This window comes from Engraulis encrasicolus, chromosome 24 (assembly GCF_034702125.1).
Source record: "Engraulis encrasicolus isolate BLACKSEA-1 chromosome 24, IST_EnEncr_1.0, whole genome shotgun sequence".
Classification (NCBI taxonomy): Eukaryota; Metazoa; Chordata; class Actinopteri; order Clupeiformes; family Engraulidae; genus Engraulis; species Engraulis encrasicolus.
Window position 1 is genome coordinate 1696812 of NC_085880.1, and position 16765 is coordinate 1713576.

Consider the following 16765-nt stretch of genomic DNA (forward strand, 5'->3'; position numbering starts at 1 on the left):
ATTATTTTAATTTAGACATCAGTTCATTTGTCTGAAGAGACATTTTTCCAAGCACATGTTAACAGTAAAATGTTGAAGCCAATTATCATGAAAAGACAAATGGGGAAGGGTGTTAATAGTGGAAAAGTAGGCACAATTGGTTTCAAACAACTTTATGTGCAGGATAGTAACCAACTGACCCATTATGGCACAATAGCTATCTTGGAAAAATCATTGACAACGTAATGACGGGATGCATGGCCATCCAAAAAATTCATCCGATGTGGTCTGAAACATCCCACCAATTTAATTACTGCCTGCAGAGATATTTGGTTAGTTGAAGTTGATTCAGCCACTTGCGACTCATGACGTGGAAAGAGCATGAAAGACGCTGAAAGACAAAATGGATGACAATATTATAGCACAAAGCGCAGGCCGAGTAGTGAAATACTATACACCAGAGAAGACTTGAGGTGCATAATATTATATTCATGTCTGCTTATAAGGACTTAGTGATCAATTAACTAATGATGAAAACATTAACAAATGTTGTTATTATTAGCTACATTTTGTTCATACTTTATAGAATATCTACAAATAATATGTTCACAATTTCATAAATATTTTAACAGAGCATTATTAGTCATTTACAAACAATTTGTAAATGTTTGATAAATATGAAATATTAACATGACATTTACAAACATTTACAAGTCATTTACAAACATTTGTGAATGCTTTCTTCATCCTTAGTTCATTATTTACTAAGTGTTATTAATGCTTTATAAGCAGACATAAATATAAAGTGTAACCAATAAATGTTAAGACAACATAGTCAAAATGGGCAGCATACCTTTGTCTCCTCACACTTGTCACTGGTGCCAGTCTTCTTGCCGGCAGGAACAATTTGTACGTCAAAAAGGTAAAGCAGACCTGCGACAACCTGGTCAGTGGAAGATACATGTTGGATTTGAACACCTCATGAAAGCATCTAGGCAAGCATAGGCTTGCTCTCAGGAAATATACACTGTACACACAACTCCGTATGAACAGAAATGATCAGATACATAGACTTTTACACAAACCTGGACCTGGGCCTTGTTCACTCGCTCCACTTTGTAATTGCACGCACAATTGGTCCGTTTGTTGTATTCACTGATGGAGAAGTTCAAAGCTTCTTGCACCTCAGGAGTGTGGATGTCTACATCTCTAGGTGCCCCTGGAATCACAGGTCCGATATTCGGTGGAAGGACCGATGGCAATGCGTTCACACTGACCAGGGCCAAGGTAGCCAGTAGAACAGCTGCTTTCCACATCATGGCCTTTGTCTTCAGAGGAGCAAAGAGTGTTTGAGTAGGTTACAGGGTGTTGTGTGAAGCTATTCACTTCTTCTTGTGCTTATATACTGTGTGATGCTGATGAAAAGCCTCACCCTTCCATCTTCCTGTTAGTCAGACGAGGTATGTAAAGGGAGTTGATGTCAAATTATTCATAGGTTAACTTTATTGCTATGTCAGACTTCTGGTCATGAAACACTTATTCACTGCATTTTTTGGTAGTGCAAGTTGTAAGCCAAAGGTGAGGGTTTAAAGGTGGATCAGAATGTGGACACAACTGTATCCAACGCACGACAAGACCCAAACGTCGGATTGGTGCCTAGAGTCCCCTTAAGCTGTAGGGCATAGCTCAATAGGCCTATGTAAAGGAGCAGACATTGAACATAATATTCATTTCCCATTCAGTGAAATCCAAATCAGAACCATATTTTCTTAAAGGGACACTGTGTGAGATTTTTAGTTGTTTATTTCAAGAATTCATGCTACCCATTCAATAATGTTACCTTTTTCATGAATACTTATCACCACCATCAAATTCTAAGTATTCATTATGACTGGAAAAAATACATTTTTCATACATGAAAAGGGCGATCTTCTCCATGGTCCGCCATTTTGAATTTCCAGAAATAGCCATTTTTACCTGCAAAAATGACTATACTTGGGCCATGCAAGAAAATGTTCATTTATTACTTAGTAAACGTTCATGAAAAGATCAAATTTGGCAATAGGCAACACATTTTCAATGAGCAGCATAGTTGCAGTACCTTTTTTGACCATTTCCTGCACAGTGTCCCTTCAATGAAAGAACAGTTACATTATCTCATCATGCCTGATGAAGATCCAGGGTGATGGAAACGTTGCTTTTTAAATATAAAAAAGTGTACTTTTTGGAGCTTATCGGCAGTGTGCAGACCTACCTTTTTCAACTATCTGACTTTTTTGTCTGGCATCTGCAACAAGTGTTTTTGGATGTGCGCACCCTACCCAAAACTACAAAATGAATATAGTTCCCAGATTATATATGTCACTTGTTACATAGTCTGGCAATAGCCAGGTGAAGCATTGAGGGCATCGAATCCCAAATTGCTCCAGGGGAACAGACTAAATAACACTAATTCGCTCTGGATAAGAGCATAAGCGGTAATGCAATGTAATGTCATTACTGTTCTTGAATTTGGTCTCACTGGCAAAGGGTCAAAACTAAGTTGAGGTCACTCAGTTTAATAATTGCATGTCAAACAGCATATCAGTGGATATCGGTGGATATTTTTAATTTGTTTGACAACTCCCAGACTCCCTTGACATTTGTCCTCATAATCACAGGAGTGCCTGAGGTCTTCTGCAAACAACATACCATTCATTACTTCCCTCCTGTGCAGCTGTCTTCTTGCATAAGTATCGCTTGATAAATGCTATGTTAAGCTCAACGCCTTCATTTCAATCTTGCCCACGAGATTAACCAATGAATGTGTGAAAGGTGATGATGGACCACGTCATGAACACACCAGATTTTTTTTCTATATACACAGGCTACGTTTTTAACACCGTACAGGTGTTTGCCTGTCAAAAATGTACGGTACCTTCCATCAGGGCCGCCGCTGACAGACTTGGCTGGGCCCCGGGACAAAGTCATTTGAAAGGGCCCCCTCACCCAATACATGCAATACGACAAGTTAGTTTTACTAGCTCACACTTGCACTGATGTCGCGTGCTGATCTGATGCTTGTAATGTTTGCTCCTGATGCGGGAACAAAAGTAAAGACAACGAAACGGGAATGCTTGAGTGGACATTCTTTTATTTGGAGATGCAACAGACCCAAGTTTGAACCCCTCCTCTGCCTGGGCCCGGGACAGCCGACCCCTTTGCCGCCCCTGTCGGCTTCCCTGCCTCCCATACTCCCTCTCATTCACATGCATAATGACTGGAAGCGCATGTCATATTAATTCTGACTACATTTGTGATAAACAAAATGATAAGGCAGACACCGCGACCTCTCCTGTATGTGGTGGTGACTTCCTGAGTATTCACCACAGAGTGCTTTTTTCATTTTTCATACTGTATCTATATTCATTTCTGTATTTTGGTGAAAAGACACAAGCATTATGCTGGCCACGCAAAAACTTGTACAGAATTGAATTCAGTTCTATTTAAATGTTTGCTTGTCATTCAAAGGTTCTCATTTACGTGTAAGTATTTGCTTGTCAGACAAGGTGCTTGTGCCACAGTTGTTGCCTTTCAAAGGTGTTTCACTATCATTTCCTAAAGACACTAAAGGTAGTGAAGGCCTCCATAACCTGCTGGGCTGGACTGGGACCGAAAAATGGCCCGGGTATTTTTTGCATAGGCCCGCCCCTAAAACAGACACAGGCCACTTTCATTGTATATCTTGACTGGCTGAATCCACTACCTATACTGACGATGGAGCAACATGGGCCTTCCCCTCTAAATTGTGGGCCAATCCCCTAGAACACAACAACAAGAACAGTCGGCCCCTAAGAACTGTCGGACCGCCGGGGAAAGGCCCTGTTTGCTAGATTACCAGTCCAGCCCTTTATGAAAGTGTGAACAGATCACCTCCATCCCCATAGATCCCACACACCCCCAGCATACAATGTTCCTGCTGTATCCCCTTAGGTGTGAAGTACAGAAGTGTGACATTTAGAACCTCTAAGCTTAAAAACGTGTCCTTTACTGCCATAAAGTGTCCTAACAGATGACAAGATGTGTTGTTACCACCCCATGGGGCTTGTTATTTCGGTTATTTCACAACCTGATGAAGAACAGGTGGTCACCAGTTGGAATGAACACGAATAATAAGACATTAATCTAAGGTAAAACAATGAATCGTGAAAAGAGGGTGTAATTATAACATTAACTTAGCGCAGCACTATGGCTCTCTGTAATGTCATAACAATGTTGTTAGGATGTAGTTAAGCATTTTCAGCAAGTGAATAGGGTCGCCGGCGACCCCTGCTGCAGTAAGAGGCTACACCACCAAATAGGCCTACCATAAGATATTATACCATAGCCATGAACTACTGGGGAGGAAGTTGGATCAGAGTCGCAGCTTCCAATTCATGGCTGAATCATCCCTGAGCAAGGAAACTAACCCCCACATTGGTCTGTATCAGCTGCTTTGGATAAAACCATCAGCCAAGTATAATGCAATGCAATAAAAAATACACACCTTCCCCTGTCCATGTTGGTTTAAAGAAAGTTTGAGAACATTGGCTCAAAAGACTCAGACAAGATGGTTCATAATGCTAAGAATTTATTTGAAGCAAAAGGTCCAAGAGCTTACAGTCAAAATGCTATTGAAACATTTGAAATGTCAAACGGTTATTATGGCTATTACACACAGTAAAGCCTCCCATAGGATGCGTCCACGGTGTATTTAGGAGCCCTACGGTTAATTCAAAAGCAAATACGTCTTCACACCCAGATCCTTTTCAAGTTTGAAATGGTCAAGCTGTTGGTCTTTAGGTCTTCCTCATGGCATGTCTGTAGAGCGTTACTGCTTACAGAATGCCTTGTAGACAATGGGCTGGCCCAGCCAGGGGCGACTCCAGACCTCAAAGTTGCATGTGTAGGGCTGTCAAAAAACAGAGGAGAACACAAAACATATCAAATCACATGTCAAACAAATATGGCAGATGGCAAAAATAGATCAAATGGCAGATGGCAAAAAATAAAAAAGGACTACATATCAGAGTAGCTGGGGAATTCTTTTTATTTGATGTTGAAGTTGCTTGCCCACTCCCCTTGAAGACCACCTGCGGTAGTGTTTTAGATCCACTGGCAGCGCTCCTCCAGCTTTCTCTTATATCATGTATCACTTGAGTACTCTCATACTGTGTGCCATATAACTGTTGCAAAACACTGAGAATGTAAACCAAAAGTTCAAATGGTCTGCTCACCCTTGATGCGGGCTCTGCGTTGTCACAGGTGGGTGTCACCTCTGTTCCCTTTCTGCAGTTAGTCCCGGCCATTTCCACTTCAAAACGGTACATGATGCCTTCGACAATCTGGTAATGAGAAGAATGTGACTATGATTAGTCAAGATCCACCAAGACGTGCACCTACGTATTCTTCTCTATTCAGTACAAGGCACTAAGAGGGAGAGAAAAAAAAACGACCGTTCACAAACCTGGGTCTGAGCCTTGATCACCCTTCCAACCTTGAAGATGTACTCGCCGTTGACCATGGTGTTGAATTCTTCGACTGCGAATTTCAAAGCCTCCCGCACCTCTGGAGTGTTGACGTTCACGCCTGTTGGGGCTCCAACAATGGGCCCTCCTGGGCGTGCGGCGGAGCAGGCCGTGGCCAGCGCCAGGACAACAATGAGGGCTGCTGAGCTCCACATCATGACTTCTGCTTCGGCTTCTCTTCAGGGGCAGTCAAGAGTGAATCGCAGTCGAAAGGTGTCTGGACTTCACTTCTCACCATGTTTATATACAGTATGGAGGCGTTGATGATCGAGGGCGAGGGCAGCATTGTTTAACATAGGCAAACACCTGCTACTTGACTCTGCCAAGGGCGTTGATGTAACACTGTCGCATAGATGATTTTTTAAATCGCTTCCTCATCCTTTTGCTAATGGAATAAAATATCACTTAGTGTAAATAACCAGACTCTCGACAGGTGAAGGTAGTTCCGCCTTGCTCCACACATACGTACATCCAGTTCACACACACGCACACGCACGCACGCACGCACACACACACACACACACACACACACACACACACACACACACACACACACACACACACACACACACACACACACACACACACACACACACACACACACACACACACACACAGTGTATTCCTCAGGTGAGAGTGAGAGTCTGATCATTATAAAGTACCGGTACGTAACTACACTAATGGAACAGGTTGGATTTTACATGGAGCTCAGAACAACTCGCAACTTTCTTTTCTTCTCTTAGTGACACAATTGCAATTTATTCTGAACCAACTGAGATATTGTAAGTGTGCAGCTGTGTGTGTAAAATATTGTGAAGTGATGGTTGTTTTAATGATTTAGCAAAAACACCCTTACAAAAGTCGACCATGGTTTTATTGCAGTACCATGGAAGGTTCTACCATGGTATGTCATGGTTACTCTCTAAGTACTCTGAACCAACCATTGTATTACTATGGCTTATCCATGATTTTTTGGGTTTTACTATCGTTTCACTATGAAAACTAACCATGGATCATGGTTATTCGTGGTTGTCATGGTTTCTTGAGTATGGTTTGTGACGATGGTTTAACCGTTTTTGTGGGTAGGAGTAATGGTTAGGGAGGTGGACAGAAGATCACAGAGTTGCAGGTTCGAATCACACCCTTACCTCTTCCTACACCTCCATCCATGGCTGAAGTGCCCTTGAGCAAGGCCCCACATTGCTCCAAGGACTGTCACCGATATGCGCGTCGGATAAAAAAGTGTCAGCTAAGTGTAATTTAATGAATAACTATAAACCGTGGTTAAGTTTTCAGAGTAGCCTAAAATCATGGTAAATTTTCACAAGGGTATAGTTAAACCATATAATAGTCAAACCATGATTGAACAACAAATCTGCACATTGTACTGTAGGTCCGACACTGATTTCTTCTTTGCCATTCACCTTTCTCCAGTACACATGATAATTATTTGGAGATGTGCACATTTCATGCTTTCAGCCACTGGCAAACATAGGAGAGGCAAAAAACAAAAATCATCAAGTAGAATAGCCAAATGTCACAACATGTTGGTAGATCAGTAGATCAGCTTGTTTGAAGCTCAAACTTAGAAACCCACGTTGATGTTCAATGGATTTTTCCCCCATAAATTCTGTTTGTCCACCTCAAACAGCCTTTTGTCTGTCTGTCCAAAATGAAAGGAAAAAATATACTACATTTATGGACGCCTACACATGTTTTAATGGGCATTCTCTAAAACTTATTTTGATAAATGTTTCAGAAATATGTCATTAGAAATATGCCATTAGTATGAGGGTATGATCAGACCATGTTGGAAATATGGTGCATCCTTTCCAACATCTTAAGCCAGAACAGTTAAACAAAGTTAAACGTGGGGAAGTCCCTCATTTCAAGTGTTTGCTGCTTGGTAAACACAGACGGTGTTTGTGGCCTTTTGGAAATTAGATATTAATGACCATCAACCTCCGGGCATTGCTGTGTCTTTAAAAGCTACTCTCTCAATTATTCAACACGTGTACGCCATGGTTTGCTTGTTGCATGGTAACACTGTGTTGCAAATTAAAATGTCAGTCATTTTTTTAAATATATACTTTAAGGGGTTTTATGCCTTTTTTTCGCTAGTAGGGCAATGTAAGATGACAGGAAGGGAGTGGGCGAGAGAGACGGGGCAAGATTGGGAAATTCGCCGATGTAACAGTCAGTGCCCTAATCATTTGAGCCAAGGCCGGGGGGCCTAATGTATCAATGTTTTGAAAGTCTGTTGAATAATTTGGAAGAGAGCATTTTAATTGTGGCACAGTATGCTAAACCCCCCACATAAGGGCTTGCATGCCCATGGAGACCCAAGTTCGAGCCTGGGTCCTTTGCCAACCCTGCCCCATCTCTCTCTCCTTCCCTCTTCCTGTCATACTCTCACCTGTCCTTTAGATGATAAACAGTTAAGACACAAAAACCCTTAAAAGATAGTTATCTTTTTGAGGTTTGAATTGTACTGTAGCGGTTGATAGCTTGAACATTGTGGCTGATATTTACATGAACTTCTTACGAAAGTCAGAGAAAAATACAATACAATTTGCATAATAGTTTGGAAATCAGTGTAGGCCCAACATCCATCCCTAACCTAAACCTGCATTTGGCAGTTAGCATGATAGGGGTGAGGTGGGGAAAGGCCAGGGTATCTTATGTCTTAACTAAATGTTGTCAGTAATGTGAAACCAAAATGAAAAGGAGTATACCGTAAAAATGGTAGCCTACTTCTGGAAAAGGGGGGACATGCAAAGCAATGAAAAGAGGTAATGAATTTATCTCCAAAAGTAGTTGTCAAAATTGTGCGTAGAATACATGGTGACTTCATAAAAATAAGAGTTGGACTTGGACTTGGATTTGGTACTGCTTGGACTTGAACTTGACTTGGTCAAATGTGTCTTAACTTGTGACTTGACTCAGACTTGCTTGGAAGGACTTGAGACTTACAAATTCGTGATTTTGTGCCATCTCTGGTATGCAGTTTTTGGCCTACACCCCTGTGGAAGATTGTTTTAATTTTGTTGATTTAAGATTGCTTTATATTTTTCAGAGGTTGTTAGATATCTTTTGTGGCCAATGTCCTAGAGGATAACAAAGTTGCCTAATATTGTGCACACCTGATTTAGGGTGCTAGTCCCCTTAGATCACATTGTCTCTCATCATATACGTAAATGTGCATTACCTGGAATGCTTACATCCAATAGGTTTTCATATCCACATGTATTGGAAAATATCACTGACTTCTATAGTATATATAGTTATAATAGAAGTCTGTGGAAAATATGCATGAAATAAATGGACCATATGGTAGGGCTGGGCGATATGGAAAAAAAACTATATCACGATATGGATTGCTTTGTATCACGATAAAGATATATATCACGATATAGCACAATTACATACGTTTTCAGTTATTCTCTTTATTTGCTCTTTATTTTTTCATGTTGCAAAGCAACCTTTCTTTCTTTTTATTCTTATTTTTACAGTTACATGAACTTATAGTGTGTATTGTGACAACATGAAATGTAATTAAATGATATTCAATTGTATAAAATTGATAAAATTACTATCACGATATAAACGATATAGGAGAAAGGTCACGATATACACTTTTATATCACGATAACGATATATATCGTCATATTGCCCAGCCCTACCATATGGTCAAAAACTTGTTTGCTTAATAATTCTGCATACAGTGTATAGACCTAGGTAGGCTACACTATTTCCAGCCCTTTCAGTTGAGTTCCACATCACACTTCTCAAAGTAGGGTTGCTATAAACGTTGATGGAACGTTCCACAGTAAATGCTTGTTACGAAATACCATTTGATTGCTGCAATAAAAATGTTACTGGTTTAACTGAAATGTACAATCCAGCTTTCTGCTGCCAACAGACCTGGTGTGCCGTTAGTGAACCACACCCTACGGCAGTCAGTAATTTCCAACCTTTCTTTTTTGGCCTGGGAATGGGACCCCATTTTGACATAGAGATTTTTTGGAGACTCCACACAGGAAACAATCTCGCAGGGGAAAAAATCCCCTTCAACACCAGTTGTTGCTCTGCCTTTTGTACATATTAAAAGTGAATATAACTATTCATCACAATGCAGTGGCTGCACTATTGTTTCTACTCAATATGAACAAGATGTGACTGCAAACTTGTGAGCAGTTTAAATGTCTGTGAACCTGTCTCGTCGCACGTGCCTTAAATTATTTGAGCTGATTTGTAGATTATTGAAACTTTATATATTTATGATGAAGTTTATGAAAAGATTGAATGTGGTGTTATCAGCGTATTAACTACTTGAAGGGACACTGTGTGAGATTTTTAGTTGTTTATTTCCAGAATTCATGCTGCCCATTCACTAATGTGACCTTTTTCATGAATCAAAGTATTCATTATGACTGAAAATTGCACTTTTCATACATGAAAAGGGGATCTTCTCCATGGTCCGCCATTTTGAATTTCCAAAAATAGCCATTTTTAGCTGCAAAAAATGTCTGTACTTGGACCATACTAGAAAATATTTGTGTATTAGTTAGTAAACTTTCATGTAAAGATCAAATTTGGCAATATGCAGCCAAGTTTCAATGAGCTTTTTTGACCATTTCCTGCACAGTGTCCCTTTAATTTATATTAAATAGTTATACTTATCAGGACTATTTTTTCACCCCATTAATTTGACCCCAACTTCAGTCCCGACCCCAAGGTTGAAATACGCTGCCCTATGGTTGTCAAGGACGTTTTTTTGAGCTCAGACTTTCAGATGGTAAAACCAGAGCTAATGCCCATAAATGAATTAGTAATGGGTAATTAATGTGCTGTAAAGAATATGCTTCTAGGATAAGTCCAGGGATTAAAGCAAAAAAAAGTCATCTGACTGAACTTTTTTACCGGTTAGGTACCCGATCGAGTATCACTCCGTAACCCTACGAAAACCAATGTAGCCAGGCTCTGCCCTCGTAACGAAATATACACTGGTTTTACGCAAGGAATGGTGTCAGAGGCTCAGAGCCAGCGCTAGACATAGGCAGACAGGGCAGTCGCCTAGAGCAGAATAGGCCTATGTCTTGAGGGTGCTAGTAATACCAAAAACTGCCACAAAATCAGAGCTTCAACCAACATGAAACTTTACACTTCACATTAACAATGAATATTCATTATACACTAAGTAGGTCTGTATACACTCAATATGAATGTACCTGTAGGTACTAAATCAGATGTGCTCAATCAGATGTAGGCCTACAATGCTATGCTTACAGATGCCAATTCCTAAATACAAAAAAAAGGGAAAGAGGGAGGAGAGGGGGCAGGCCTAGGCCACCAGATTGCACTGAACTGCAATTTGGGGCAGGTTTTGGTTATTTCCTCTTATTTCTACCCATTATTTATGAATTGTTCACAACATTATGCAGAATGGATTCACAATGAGTTTTGCTTCAAAATGGTAGCTGATCTCACAGAATTATTGACTTGGAATTGCAATGAGTTGACACAGTGATCCCATTATGTTTTTTGTTGTTGTTGTAGTAGTAGCAGGCTATGGTATATTTTGTCTTTCACATCAGAATGGGCAAACACTGTTCTGGTGAAAGCACTGGTGCGCATTGCTTGCAGTTGTATTTCTTACATTTAAAAAACAATGCACTGTCTGGTCATAGCAATCAGAGGGAGAAAACTAGTTGTTGGTTATTTGTATGTTTTTCACCCTTTTTCACTATTCATCCTGTTACGAACAACTTGTTGACGTTTATAAACAGGGTGCGGACGGTAGTCTGCCTCTGTGTTCTACCGTTTGAAAACCTATGGCTACTTTTTTGCCTCTCGATGTGCGGTGCCAGGCACACGCTTACCATTGATATAAAAAAACGTCCCCAATTCCTGCACGCACTCGTGTTCTCTCATACAAGCTGACACGACGCACGCAGACACGACACAGTCACAGTCAGACGTCTATCGTTTAACAAAACAAAAGTAACACACTTTCCCAAGCTTGTCGCGCAACTTTCCACTCGAATCAAGGCAAATCGCCCACCCATCAGCCCTGAGTGCGCAGTGCGCAAATAACTGAACTCAAACGAAACGCATAGTCCGAGAAGATGGACACAGACGTTGAGCCACTCAAAAACAAGCACGCACACACAACTGTTGCTGCACACTATTCCAGTTAGCAAAAATAGCATCAAACAATAGCCTACAACAAGCCTTGAAAGTGAAACAAACATCGAAACGGCATTTATCGACCATATGAGTCCACCCATCAGGACACTGCTTCCCAGAACAAGACGTGGCATAAAATATTGGCTCTGCCTGGGATAGCAACAGTGACTCCTGTAAAATGCAACCCATGTTTAACTTATTTCTTGAATATATATCGGCAACAACAAAGTTAATCTGCTATGATTACAGATGAGGACAGTAAGTATCCGTTGTCAGAAAGACAACTAGAGCTAGTTCTATCATAGCCCTTTTACGCAGCCAGTCAAACGCGCTAAACTTTGAGGATGAAACGCGTGGTATCCTAGCTAGCTGCCAATGATAGCCGTCCCATTGGGGCTATGAATAATGTTAGTAAAAGCCACAATGCTTAAAATGCAAACCCTTCATGAAAAAGACATCATGCGCAGTCGAAGTACACTATTCTTTTTTTCTAACAATCTGCCCCGGCAGGTGCAACGATAATGGAAACGTGTCCTACCTTCTTCCAGCTATGCATTCCATGCATATGCATTATTAGCCCATATTGGAATCTCAGTCCAAGTCGTTTAACGATTGTCATTGCACTTTAAAGACATAGTATTACACTTATTTTCTTTTCTGCCATCAGCAACAATGTTGGCTATTTTTTTTTTTAGTCTCTCGCGCTGCACCGCCACCGAATTGTTCACCGCTCGTGCTGTACTTCTCTTTTTTTTTTTGGAAGAACGGGGATGGCTCAAAACTACTGATGAGTGAATCTGTTGTAGGCCTATCACACCAGTGGTGGAGTGTATAACTAAATCCGTACACCAAACACCTCTTGTCACCTTCTCATGACCAGGAGTGCTCTCGATTTGTGTTCAGTTGGAAAGTAAAAATTGTGAATTAATTGACATAAATTATACGGACGGAAATCCGTCCAAACGAACATCCAGTTGACGGAAATCCGTCGTAGCGACGGAAAACTTTAATCCCTGTAATTCACTAAACCATACAATAAGCATATCTGTGTTTGCACCACCCTGATGTGCTACTATTACATTGTCATTAACCCATGGACAAGAAGTGAGGGAAGCTTAGAACAATTGAAGAGTTCAAATGCAAAACCCCCTAACTCCATTTCTGAAGACCTGCACTTCTATATTTTTAGAGAACCAAGTTGTTGGTTTGGTTTACATTCATGTACTTGATAATACATACAAATAGTTATATTACATAAATAAATAAAAATATGCAATTTTGATAGCTTTGTATTAAATAAAAATGAATTAAGATTATTTTCTGAAAAGGCATTTAGGGGGTTTTGCATCTGAACTCTTCAATTAGAACAATGAGCGAGAAGGGGGGATTCGGGTATTCAGTAATGGAAATGTACACCATGCATGCAGTGTGAAAACAAGTACATTTAGATGGAGAGGAAAGTCATCAAGTACACTCTTACAGCTTATTAAAGAAAAAAGAATACACACAGTAGTGTAAACCCACTCTCTGAGGCTTTAATGATGCAAAAATAAACACAATAAAAAAACAACCATACACACCAACATGCAGACAATTCTTGGGGTCACATCTAGCCAAGCCGCATCATTCAAGACAAACATTAAGTTCAGGTTAAAGAACATCAAAAGGGAGATGTCTTAACGACACAAAAAACACAGACAATTAAGTGTCGCTCCACTAATGTCTCTGTAGGTTCTGTATGTGGAGAACATTTGAGGAAGACAACCATACAAAACAACAAAAATAGGTTATGAAACCACATTTATCGTATGTAAACGACCTGCTTCGTCAATGGATAGCATGTTTGAAATGTCTTAGTCCTATGAAAGAATTTGGAGGTATTAATGCTTGTAAAAAAAACCTAGAACTTTAGTTTTGCCTGAGTAAAATTCATAAATATGCATCCACTCCACGTACAGTTAAAAGCAGGGATATGGCTTTGTGCCCAGTATCATTCAAGCATATAAATGATTGTACTGTTATCTTCAAATAAGCCTGCAGAGGTTCCCTAAACGAATCCCTAAAACATATTAAAAATGCAAAGCAAAATGCAAGAGATAAAACCTGCACTTATATAATCACCATTTAATATAATTTAAAATGAAAGGATAAGAGCACCGTTTTGAACATCAAAGCCCCTTTTCTGAGTTCTCTGCAATGTTTTACAGTCCCCCTCACCGCTTTTTTCATGTTTGGTGTGGGCACTGTTATTTGGCTAATTTGTATTTTGTCTCAATTTGGCTTTACAATGGCAGTCTATGGGCATGTCCAAATACGTTTTTAAAAACCACCCTAAACATTTGTTTTCCAAAGTATGCGGTTCACTAAGTGATTAGGGGTATTGAAACACAAGTTAAGGTGAAATATGGCTTCTGTCATTTTTTATTTGCAATTTTGTGAATGAAAGAAAATAAAAAGTATTTACTAAGTGCTACATGAAAGACAGAAGCCATGTTTTCCTACGATAAGTGTCATGGAATACCAGTGAATTCCCCTGAACAATGGGTGAGTTGCACATTATTGAAAACAAATGCTTAGGGTGATTTTAAGAACAGATTTGGAAATGCCCATAGACAGCCATTCAAAGGCTGGTTGAGATAAAATCCAAAATTGCCCAAGTCACAGAGACAGCAGCAAACATGAAATAAACAGTGAGGGGGACTCTTAAACATTGCAGAGAAACTCAGAAAAGGGTCTTAAATGTTCAAAATACTGCACTTTAAAATAGCAGTGCCATTGAGGAAGAGGCAAGGTCCTGAGAATCTCTGGCTGATGTTCCCTTAATCATGTCCCTGGCCCTGATTTGCACTATGGAGACTCCTCTTGACATTCACTGCACCAGTCTGAGGATGCAAAACACTGCTGAGAGAGTCATCATTTGCAGAATCCCTTGATGTTCAGTGGCGCTTGAAACCACACATAGTCCTCCCAGTCGGCTGAGTGTGACTGAGAAGCGCCAACTAGATGTGGCTCGGAAGCCAAGCGGATGACCTGTCGCTTCACTCGTGTGGGCACCTTGTAATCCAGCTTGGGTCGAAGCCCGCTCACGCCACAGTCTCTGTGGCCTAGTGCCAGCAGCGTCAGGGGCAGGAGCTGCACGGGCCGGGTGTCCGTCAAGATGTCGGCCACGAACAGAGTGCGGAAGATCTTCCGCAAACACACGGAAGTCCGGAGGCAGCCGTCGCCGGTTCTGAGCGCCACCTCCTCCATGTTGATATCGTAGAGCTCCTTGGGGAGAAGGAGGGTGCCTCCGAGCACCAGGAGAACGCGAGGAACCCGCGTGAGGGAGAAGAGCAGCTCCAGGTGGCCCAGCACCTCCTCGATGTCCTGGAGTGTGCGCTGGCATTTTTTCCAGTCCAAGCCCCCGACGTCTTTGGCTGGTGGTGGTCTCCGCCTCACTATCTCATCGTCCTGTGCAGAGAGCAGTGGAAACTGTTTAAAATGCCCTGACCACACACACCTTTAATGGGGAATTTGTATTTTCCCCTTTAAATTACATAGCCTATATTATACAGGCCAGACAAATGTCTGCTTGCTCCTGACTTACCAATTACTTAACAAAGTGGATATTATTATTGAAGGGATCCAAGACACAGCCAATATTATAGGCTAAAACTCATATGCATAGATTAGGAAGAAAACTGAACAGCTCTGCGATTAGGAAACGTTTACGTTATGAAAGCCAAAGACATAACGATTGTTTTCATGGTAGTCTCAATGACTGAGCAGTACATTACCATCCTGCTTTGTTATTAAGACCAAGAACCTAATGTGTCTTATACCTGTTTAGATGACTGCTGTCGCTTGTGATGGTACTTCAGCTGATCATACGTCATTGGCAACTGTTGTCGCTGGTAGAGAACACACTTCAGGATTTCTCCAACAAAGTGACAACAGGCTTCTTTTGTGACATATCCAGGGAAGACCACGTCCACTACACCGTCCTCTTTGGCTCTCCGCAGAATCTCCGAGTCGTCTCTTTGTGGGGACATGATGTCCTCACTTGTTTGGACGTTACCTTTATAGAGGCCGTTTGGTGAATCTGAAGGCGAAAATACGTGTGTATGGTTGGGTAATGCAACATATTATATTACAAAGCAACATTAAAAGACAGGCAAAGATACTTCCAAGACTCAAACTCACTACAGAAATATTATGGTGTACTACTGGTTGGTTAAACTTGGGGAAGCTAAGTACGATAGCTAACAGAATATTTCTGTCCGATCTTACCTGTTGGACAACGTGCCCTTGACGTTTCCTTTATTATACTACTACTGAGGTTTTCCTTATTCTTCTCGTCCTTTGACAGATCATTCACAATCCCCAAATTATTTGGTGACATCCATCCAGACAGTCTTTTTATTGCCACTAGCGTTGAAGCTGGTTCGCTGTCCGTCTTCTCGTCGAAGTTACATGGTGCTGTTACACTATCCACTTTCGACGTGCTTTCGCTTTTTGGACAGATTAAAGAGTCCCTTTCAACACAACATTTACTACTCGACGAACTCTTGTCATGATCCAGCTCCGAACAATTACTATTTGCTATACTTTGACTGTCCGCCTCCCCTTCCATTTCTGCGAAACTACGGTATTTGAATTTCCCTCTCGTGGTGAATCATGGGTAAATTGTAAAAGCGGAAGTTGCATCTGATTGGTGTTAAGGAGCCAGGACAAACATGAGCAGTGATTTTGGTATATGATTTTATTATTTTAAAAATATATGGCCAACAAAATAAAACCAAACCAAGCAAAATCATACAGTTGAATAAAACACCACATACAGGCGTAAAGTTGACCACATCACTTCATTGTTTTGGTCAACAGGGATATTAAGATTCTATTCCTGTATCCTCTCTGGTGTCAATGTACAAGATACAATGTGGCCAACTAGAAAGAATTCCATTCCGCATTCTGCTACTATTCTCCTGTGATTCAGTATGAGAGGACATATCCTGACTCCTTACCAAAAGTTTACGCCACCATAATCAAGACTTATGTCTTATGTTGCACTG

At 40.8% G+C, this 16765-nt stretch overlaps 2 protein-coding genes and 1 long non-coding RNA gene across 3 annotated transcripts; all 3 read right to left on the reverse strand.

Moving 5' to 3' along the window:
* Positions 1-35: 35 nt before the first annotated feature.
* Positions 36-1374, reverse strand: LOC134441519 (uncharacterized). Its single transcript, XR_010033173.1, has 3 exons — positions 1065-1374; positions 833-922; positions 36-370 (listed from the first exon to the last, which is right to left on the reverse strand). It is a non-coding gene; the product is annotated as an uncharacterized LOC134441519 (long non-coding RNA).
* A 3197-nt stretch (positions 1375-4571) lies between these two features.
* Positions 4572-5754, reverse strand: LOC134441011 (cystatin-like). Its single transcript, XM_063191200.1, has 3 exons — positions 5465-5754; positions 5235-5342; positions 4572-4909 (listed from the first exon to the last, which is right to left on the reverse strand). The coding sequence occupies exons 1-3, from the start codon at positions 5681-5683 to the stop codon at positions 4829-4831; spliced, it is 408 nt and encodes a 135-aa protein (XP_063047270.1). The 5' UTR covers positions 5684-5754; the 3' UTR covers positions 4572-4828.
* Positions 5755-13227: 7473 nt separating this feature from the next.
* Positions 13228-16349, reverse strand: mad2l1bp (MAD2L1 binding protein). Its single transcript, XM_063192015.1, has 3 exons — positions 15984-16349; positions 15536-15795; positions 13228-15164 (listed from the first exon to the last, which is right to left on the reverse strand). The coding sequence occupies exons 1-3, from the start codon at positions 16324-16326 to the stop codon at positions 14628-14630; spliced, it is 1140 nt and encodes a 379-aa protein (XP_063048085.1). The 5' UTR covers positions 16327-16349; the 3' UTR covers positions 13228-14627.
* Between the last annotated feature and the right edge of the window lie 416 nt (positions 16350-16765).